Consider the following 9,731-nt stretch of genomic DNA (forward strand, 5'->3'; position numbering starts at 1 on the left):
GAAAGTCATTCCGTAGCATCTGAGTTACTCCATATGTTTTCCATAGGGTTAGTAATTCGGCCTTGCAATTTTCATGTATTTTGTGATATTCCGAAGTTCTATTTATTATTCTTTGCAGTTGAATCTAAAACATTGTCAAATTCAACTTCAGAAAATCGTAGGACCCTGATTCTGCAAGGACGTATAACTATGCCTCCTTAATTCTACATGACATATCTAATATAATGATACAGTGATCCAAATTTGATTGTATATTGTAAAAATAAGTTTAGTGTTCTTGATATAAACAGTCACTTGAAATGATTGTTTTATTCTATACTTGACATATGGTACGTAGACTTATCTATTGCTGTTGTTGGTTTGCTGTTCCATGAACGCATACCCAAGATGTTCTCAAATTCTTTGTTTTATCAATGGCAGTTGATGTCATCACTATCATGATAATAAAGGTGTACAAAATATTTTTTTATTTCATAAAAATGTTTAAGAAAATACAGAACAGTATACCAAAAGTTCTAATCTATCAAAACAGTTTATTATTTGTAGTTGTCATGAGAACTAACATACAACTTTATTTTGTTAAACTTCACTTTTACTCTCCCTACAGAATATTTACCCTGCATGTTAAGATTATACACCAAGGAACGTAGTTCATGTCAATGGCTTATTTCTGTCAGAGACTACTATGTGTTTAGTAGTCTCAGTTTCCCTTTATGAATTGTAGAGTATCTACACAAGGTATATTCAACTTTCTTCAACCGCTTTCTTTCTTTCCATCTATAATGTACATATAAAACTGACAATTTAACACAACCCATAGCCTTAAAAAATTAAGCAAGACATGTAGCTTTCGAAAACAAACACACGCGCCCATGATTAAAATACATCTTAGCAAATTCAATTTCAATTCCTGCATTAATTTAAGATTATACTTATATAATTATGCGAGGTGTTCTCCTTATTTCGAACAGTACTATCTAAATCATTATGATTGTTATTTCAAAGTGTGCTCTAAAAAGCTTTAAATGTTATTTTTTTTCTTTTCTTCTAGAACCTTGGATGATAGTACTCATTTGTATACCAATTATGCCCATCATGCACAAAAACTGCTATGTTGGCGTAAAAATCACAGCTATTTTACCCTATTTTTACAAAACATTGATCTGACATTTGGCTTCACTTGTGATATCAAATAGTAAACTTAGTAAAACATGTTAAAAATGCAAAATAAATGTCTTTGGAATATTCGATTTATAGGGTTTAATCAAGCGACTTCAGCTTCTCCCTCATCTTCAAAGTCATCGTCATCAAGCATATTATCCTCTACAGTGGCATCCTGATATTGTTGATATTCAGAAATCAAGTCATTCATATTAGATTCGGCTTCCGTAAACTCCATCTCGTCCATACCCTCTCCAGTATACCAATGGAGAAAAGCTTTCCTACGGAACATCACAGTAAACTGTTCAGAAATTCTTTTGAACAATTCCTGAATTGCCGTACTGTTCCCGATGAATGTAGCGGACATTTTAAGGCCGACTGGTGGGATGTCACAAACAGCTGTTTTAACATTACACGGAATCCATTCAACAAAATATGTACTGTTTTTATTTTGGATGTTTAGCATTTGTTCCTCGACATCTTTCATGGACATTTTACCTCTAAAAATGGCTGCAACTGTTAAGTAACGTCCGTGTCTTGGGTCACAAGCAGCCATCATGTTTTTAGCATCGAAAATTTGCTGAGTTAGCTCAGCAACGGACAAAGCCCGATATGACTGGCAACCACGAGCTGTCAACGGAGCAAATCCAGGCATGAAAAAGTGAAGTCTAGGAAAAGGTACCATGTTAACAGCTAGTTTTCTTAGATCGGCATTTAGCTGTCCTGGAAAACGGAGACAAGTTGTAACTCCCGACATCGTCTGTGATACGAGATGGTTCAAATCCCCATATGATGGCGTCGATAATTTCAGAGTACGGAAGCAGATATCATATAGAGCCTCATTGTCAATACAAAACGTTTCATCAGTATTCTCAACCAACTGGTGCACGGCCAATGTGGCATTATATGGTTCTACTACCACTTCAGAAACCTGCAAATGTAAAAAGTTAACTATCAGAACCACAGAAAAGAGTTCAAAAAATTATGCGGAACGGTATCTGAAAATGAGTTATCATCAATATATGTCTGATAAATTAATATGCATTCATTGTATACTGAGATTGATTGCGGTGTGTATTATTGTAATTCTCTCTATCCCGAATTGCGTGCGTATGAGTTTGCTGTTGTTGCATGGGAAGTTTACATTTTTATGACTTGTATTATACATAGCCTTGTCTTTTGTCGAATCATTATATAGTAATAGTAGTCTCAGATACTATTGATATAGTAATATAATGGAAAAGTATCTTGATATCTACAAATTAAATGTGACACTTGCATTAGGAATGCAATACAAAATTGATAGTTGTAGTGTCGGCTTGAACATACAAGTAAACAGTATTCGAGATTGCCACATGTTATGCCGGTATGCATTAGATGTTTCGATCGATATAATTTCACGAGACGTCTCATTGATATGCGACATTTTTGTGGAATTACAACATTGTATTGTGGCAACATGTGTTGTCCTTTTTTATATAGATTTCTGATTAATTCTTGTTATTTGATATATGATCAATTTTATTGTTTGATTTCATTCACTTTTTTCAAAAAGATAGTGAGTTACAAAAGGATGTTAAATAAAAATAAATTGAAAAGTCTTCGGCCTTAGCGGAAACTTGCATTCTTTATATAACAGCTTGGTTTTCATGATAGCCATATCTTTATAACCATAACGTTTTTGTTTTGTATTGCTTTTGTTTGAAATACATAGTGCGAGAGGAAACTAAATAATATTACCGTAGCATTTGTCAAAATACATACGCATATTATCAGGCTACTCGGATGTAATAACACATCAATTTAACGTGTATAAGTTCTTTTTGCGGCGATTAAAGGTGTTAACCGTTGGTAGAAATTGACGAGGAAACTTTCAGATGAATAATTACAAATATACTATGATTATTTTCTATTTCTAAATCTATGACTTATTCTTGTCAACATAGACTTACATATACACGAGCGTAGGAAGCCGGAAAAAAGGGGGGACATTCATAAGTTTGCACCAATCCCATTTCATTCTTTTCCTACGCCATCGATATATAAACCCTAATAATCAACCCCTTCACCCCAAATGCGTGCTGATAACCTGTAAGTTGGTCAATGCTTACACAATACATACCTTGGGAGAAGGAACAACTGAGTAGGTTTTCATTATTCTGTCAGGATATTCCTCTCTGACCTTCCCAATAATCAAAGTGCCCATGCCAGATCCAGTTCCGCCACCAATAGAGTGGGTTAGTTGGAATCCCTGCAGACAGTCACAGTTTTCAGCTTCCTTTCTGACCACATCAAGAACGGATTCCACTAGCTCTGCTCCTTCTGTGTAATGACCCTTAGCCCAGTTATTTCCCGCACCGCTTTGACCGAAAACAAAATTATCTGGACGGAAGACGGCACCAAATGGACCACATCTTACAGAATCCATTGTCCCAGGTTCTAGGTCCACCAAGCAAGCCCTAGGCACGTATTTTCCTCCCATAGCTTCATTATAGTACACTTCTATTCTTTCAAGTTGGTTTTTATTGTCCCCGTTATAGCTTCCAGTTGCGTCTATTCCATGTTCCTGGGAAATCACCTCCCAAAACTTGGCGCCAATTTGGTTGCCACATTGTCCTGCCTGTATATGTACAATTTCCCTCATGGTTTCAGACGGTCGTTCAGTTCAGCAGCTCAAGTTTAAGTGATAGAAAAAGACGGATATGGATTTTAACAAGGCTATAGTAACAGGTTGTCGATGACTAATGTATATCTGTACATGTATAACTAGTACATATAAATGTAGATAATTTATCCGATATATGTGGACAATCCGACATACACATGATAAGAAAGATTAAAAAATGTGTCAGGAATGATGAGTATAAATTGTGGTCAAAGATTCATGGTTCTAATGAACCTTTAAAATGTTCAAGCTTAAAGTTCTAATAAAACTTTGGAAGAAGGGGACGGGGGGAGGGGGTAAAAACCTTAAAAATACGGATAATTCATTTATTCGAAAAAAAGGTCGAAATATACAATCTTTAAATGATGAAGGTCCATGAGATAACTACCACTGAACGTCAAACAATCTATTGTCTGATATCTAAAACACTCACTATACAATAATATATTCATTTGTTTTATCTTTTAAAAAAGCAAAGCATTTGCAATGGTTAATACCAAGAAGGCCAAGGGCAAACTACATCACCTTCATTTGGAACTCTGCTGGATAATTGTCTCATTGTTAATACTGCCATATCTCTTTAATTCAGAATTAATAAAAAAAAAATAAAGAAAATTGTATGGTGTATCATAAATATAAGAAAGCCATATTTTTCTAAAAAAACATCATAATGATAAAGTTTTCAAAGATTTTTTACTTTGAGCTTATGGACAATTACTCGACTAAACTGACTTTGATATTGTTTTTTTTTTTATAGCTCAACTGATCCAAAAGGGTCAAGTGAGCTTTCCTCATCACTTGGCGTCCGTCGACTGTTGTCGTCATCGTCCGTTAACTAAATCATTCAGAGCAAATATGACAAGGTGTTTAAAAAAAAATGTTCATCCTGTCACGAAAGTATCAGATAATCAAACAATTGAGTTTTTCTCATCACAAGTCAAGATCTATCTGCCCTGAAATTTCAGACGCATCAGAAAACCCGTTGTTGTGTTGCTCTCCCTGAATTGGTAATTTTAAAGAAATTTTGCAGCTTCTTGTTATCATCTTGAATATTATAATAGATAAAGATAAAATGTAAATAGCAATAATGTTGAGCAAAGTAAAACCTACTATGAACTTTCTATATTAGTATAGAAAGGAAAGTCCCTGGACCTACAAATGAGTCAAACATGACTTAAACTGTCGATTATCACAACAAGGAGTTATTGCCCTTTAAATTCATTTTTTTTAAGAATGTTTGTAATTTTTTGGAATCTTTTACAAAAATCTGTTCCCCTGTATTTACTGAGTCAAATTAAACCAAACTTGATCATTCATAGAATATTAAGTATAAAATTGTATCTGATGACCATGCCCATCTGCCATGATGGCCGCCATGGCTAAAAAAGAACATGCAATTATTGGCTTTCATTTCTGAAACTAAAGCATTTACAGCAAATCTGAAATGGTAATACAAATGTTCATCAGGTCAAAATCTACCTGCACTGAAATTTTCAGATGAATCCACTTGTTTGGTTGCTGCTCTGATTTGGTAATTTTAAAGACATTTTGCAGTTTTTGGTAAATACAGGTGAGCGACACAGGCTCTTGGGAGCCTCTTGTTAAAAATATGTAATTATGACTGATATGATGGAAAGGTACAATTGTGTATCGGAACATATTTTCCCATCAGAGAACAGTGTCTGGTCCATAGTTAAAAAATAGGGTGGTGACAGTAAAAAAATATAACTAGAGGCTCTACAGAGCCTGTGTCGCTCACCTTGGTCTATGTGAATATTAAACAAAGGACACAGATGGATTCATGACAAAATTGTGTTTGGTGATGGTGATGTGTTTGTACATCTTAATTTACTGAACATTCTAGCTACTTAAAATTATCTCTATCTATAATTAACTTGGCCCAGTAGTTTCAGAGGAGAAGATTTTTGTAGCAGAATACTAAGATTTACGAAAAACTGGTTAAAACATGACTATAAAGGGCAATAACTCCTAAAGGGGTCAACTGACCATTTCGGTCATTTTGACTTATTTGTAGATCTTACTTTGCCAACATTTATTGTTTTTTTACAGTTTATCTCTATCTATAATAATATTCAAGATAATAACCAAAAACAGCAAAGTTTCCTTAAAATTACGAATTCAGGGGCAGCAACCCAACAACGGATTGTCCGTTTCATCTGAAAATTTCAGGGTAGATAGATCTTGACTTGATGAACAATTTTACATTGTCAGATTTGCTCTAAATGATTTGGTTTTTGAGTTATAAGCCAAAAACTGCATTTTATCCCTATGTTCTATTTTTAGCTGTGGCGGCCATCTTGGTTGGTTGGCCGGGTCACGCCACACATTTTTTAAACTAGATACCCCAATGATAGTTGTGGCCAAGTTTGGTTTAATTTGGCCCAGTTGTTTCAGAGGAGAAGATTTTTGTAAAAGATTACTAAGATTTACGAAAAATGGTTAAAAATTGAATATAAAGGACAATAACTCCTAAAGGGGTCAAGTGACCATTTCAGTCATGTTGACTTATTTGTAGATCTTACTTTGCTGAACATTATTGCTGTTTACAGTTTATCTCTATCTATAATATTATTCAAGATAATAACCAGAAACAGCAAAATTTCCTTAAAATTACCAATTCAGGGGCATCAACCTAACAACGGGTTGTCCGTTTCATCTGAAAATTTCAGGGTAGATAGATATTGACTTGATGAACAATTTTACATTGTCAGATTTGCTCTAAATGATTTGGTTTTTTTATAAGCCAAAAACTGCATTTTATCCCTATGTTCTATTTTTAGCCGTGGCGGCCATCTTGGTTGGTTGGCCGGGTCACGCCACACATTTTTTAAACTAGATACCCCAATGATAGTTGTGGCCAAGTTTGGTTTAATTTGGCCCAATTGTTTCAGAGGAGAGGATTTTTGTAAAAGATTACTAAGATTTACGAAAAATGGTTAAAAATTTACTATAAAGGGCAATAACTCCTAAAGGGGTCAACTGACCATTTCAGTCATGTTGACTTATTTGTAAATCTTACTTTGCTGAACATTATTGCTGTTTACAGTATATCTCTATCTATAATATTATTCAAGATAATAACCAGAAACAGCAAAATTTCCTTAAAATTACCAATTCAGGGGCAGCAACCCAACAACGGGTTGTCCGATTCATCTGAAAATTTCAGGGCAGATATATCTGGACCTGAAAATAAATTTTTCTCGTGTCAGATTTGCTCTAAATGCTTTGGTTTTTGAGTTATAAGCCAAACACTGCATTTTATCCCTATGTTCTATTTTTAGCCGTGGCGGCCATCTTGGTTGGTTGGCCGGGACATCGGACACATTTTTGAAACTAGATACCCTAATGATGATTGTGGCCATGTTTGGTTAAATTTGGCCCAGTAGTTTCAGAGGAGAAGATTTTTGTAAAATTTAACGACGACGGACGACGAACGCATTTTTTAGTGATGGGAAAAGCTCACTTGGCCCTTCGGGCCAGGTGAGCTAAAAATGTACTTCAAAATACAAAAATTCCAAAAATATGGGACAACTTTTTGAGCTTCCCCTGATTTTCCCCTTATTTATTGGCATATTTGAAGTATGTTAACACAGAACTACCCTATTGGTTGTTCAGATTTAACAATTCTGATTCAGTGTTAATTTTTGGGAGATGGATTTGTTATAATGTCAAACGTATAGTGACAATTAACAGTTCTATTGACACTTCGTAAGACATTTAAACATCAGATGCTCAAATGTCAAAGAATTGATTATACGTTTATTGTTCGTGGTTTTTTTTTTCTGCAGCTTGGATGGTTGAAGAAGGTAAGAGATAAAACCAACTTGTTCGTGATTTTATTACTTACGCTTTTCTTCCATATATTTTTTTGTCTGCAACCTTTGATTGCGGACATAGATAAGAGGCTGAACTTCAGCTTTTAACAGCATGATAATTTTCCCTGACATGAAAATACCTTGATTCATTTATGTACTGTTTGCTTTTGAATTGTTTTACATTTGTCTTTCCGGGGCCTTTTATAACTGACTATGTGGTATGGGCTTTGTTCATTGTTGAAGGCCGTAAGATGACCTATAGTTTTTAACTTCAGTGTCATTTAATTGGTTTCTTTTGGAGATTTAACTCGTTGGCAATCATAACACATTAGCTTATTTTAAGATTTAAGGATTATGACAATAGTTTTCATATTTCAGCGCAGCTGATAAAATAATAGATTAGCAAAGATGACATTGATAGTTGTTGACAACATTAGTACACTGACTTGATCTGCATGCACATCAAAGATCATCAAACGATGTTTAACCTGCCTTATATATAAACAATACAATCAGATTATCAGTTCTATACTAGACATCTTTCCTATCAGGTTTATATAAACCATAGGTGCATGACCATAGGTAATTTTGACTATCATAGGTCATCCTATCAATAGAAGGCTCGAGGGTTATTTTGTCCAGTTATTATCTACAGTTTATCACTTGCTACATCAGTACATGTTCTACCTGTTATATTCACATATTATATATACACAATCCAAACACAATTGTTGTGGTTTTCCAGTGTAAGGACCATTGATGTATTCCTTATCATATTTCTTACAATCCGAGATATTTTTTCTCTAGAGCCTGCGAATTTTGTAAGAGAAAGCTCGACATAAGGATAGTGATCCGCGGCGGCGTTTTCAGTTGAATTGGATCAGTTTTGGTGGTCAAGTCCATATCTCAGATACTATAAGCCATAGGTCTAGTATATTTGGTGTATGGAGGGACTGTAAGGTGTGCATGTCCAACTGGCTGGTGTCATCTGACCTTGACCTCATTTTTATAGTTCTGTGGTTATAGTGAAGTTTCTGAGTTTTGGTCTGTATTACTTACATGTATACTGTAAGCAACAGTTCGTTGTCTTTTGCAAGGTCATATATAAAAGATATTAATTGTGCCTCACATGAGCGTTTAGATCGAAAGTCGGGCTGTAGATCATTCAATATGTTTTTTTCGAGGTGTTCCAGTTTTTGACTAGCCATGATATACTTAATTATTTTGCAAAGTATACGTGTAAGTGAAATAAAAATCATGTTATCTACCACAAGGACCAGGGGCGGATCCAGCCATTTTAAAAAAGTTTCCCAACCCAGAGTAAAAAGGGGGGGTGTTCCAACTATATGCTCCCATTCAAATGCATTTATCGTCCAAAAAAAGGGGGTTCCAACCCCCGGAACCCCCCCCCCCCCTCGATCCGCCACTGAGGATATACATTACCTTTAAATAAAACTGGGGTGTAGACTGTGAAGCCCTTCCAGTCATAAAAAAATGTACTCTAGAAAACCAGAACTGGACATGAACTGTGATATTATATTGCAAGAATCCAACAAAAGACACAAAAACTCGGCTATTAAAAAATATGTCATTTGCAAGTACAACCATGGATAAAGCAGATGAAGAAGGCATTACTCGACTTACAAAAACTGTATTTGTATAATTTGCTTATAGTTGGTCGAGTGGTCAATTGCGCTGCACACAGTGTCGCCGCGATGTGGTGTTTTCTAAGGTCACGCGACAGGCAGAGGTTCAAAGCCTGACTCCAAAAGCCGTTGAGGGAATATTTAGAAACAAAACATTGCTAACGCAAATTTTGCAGATTTAAGTAAATAAGAAGATGTGGAATGTGTACCAATGAGACAACTCTCTATCCAAGTCACAATATATAAACATTAGTGGTTTGACTGAACAGAAGACGAAGAAGTCATATAAAGTATGGCGTTCGCTTTGTATATACGACCACATGTTATTCAATTATCGTAATGTTTAGATGCATATTTCCAGAATTGAATTCCAAAACATCCAAAGTTACAAAAATAAGCCTCTTCTCCAATTTTCAAAGATTG

General features: G+C 35.0%; 1 protein-coding gene across 1 annotated transcript; it reads right to left on the minus strand.

Moving 5' to 3' along the window:
- Positions 1-444: 444 nt before the first annotated feature.
- LOC134712617 (tubulin beta chain-like) lies at positions 445-3,909 on the minus strand. The gene is made up of 2 exons (XM_063574344.1): positions 3,284-3,909; positions 445-2,092 (listed from the first exon to the last, which is right to left on the minus strand). The coding sequence occupies exons 1-2, from the start codon at positions 3,803-3,805 to the stop codon at positions 1,265-1,267; spliced, it is 1,350 nt and encodes a 449-aa protein (XP_063430414.1). The 5' UTR covers positions 3,806-3,909; the 3' UTR covers positions 445-1,264.
- Positions 3,910-9,731: the final 5,822 nt, after the last annotated feature.

This window comes from Mytilus trossulus, chromosome 3 (genome assembly GCF_036588685.1).
Source record: "Mytilus trossulus isolate FHL-02 chromosome 3, PNRI_Mtr1.1.1.hap1, whole genome shotgun sequence".
Taxonomy (NCBI): Eukaryota; Metazoa; Mollusca; class Bivalvia; order Mytilida; family Mytilidae; genus Mytilus; species Mytilus trossulus.

Bases quoted from the DNA above. Each gene is read 5' to 3' on its own strand.
- LOC134712617 (XM_063574344.1), bottom strand. From the start codon at position 3,805: ATGAGGGAAATTGTACATATACAGGCAGGACAATGTGGCAACCAAATT. The intron at 2,093-3,283 runs GTATGTATTGTG...TTACATTTGCAG, and splicing joins CAGTTGTTCCTTCTCCCAAG to GTTTCTGAAGTGGTAGTAGA.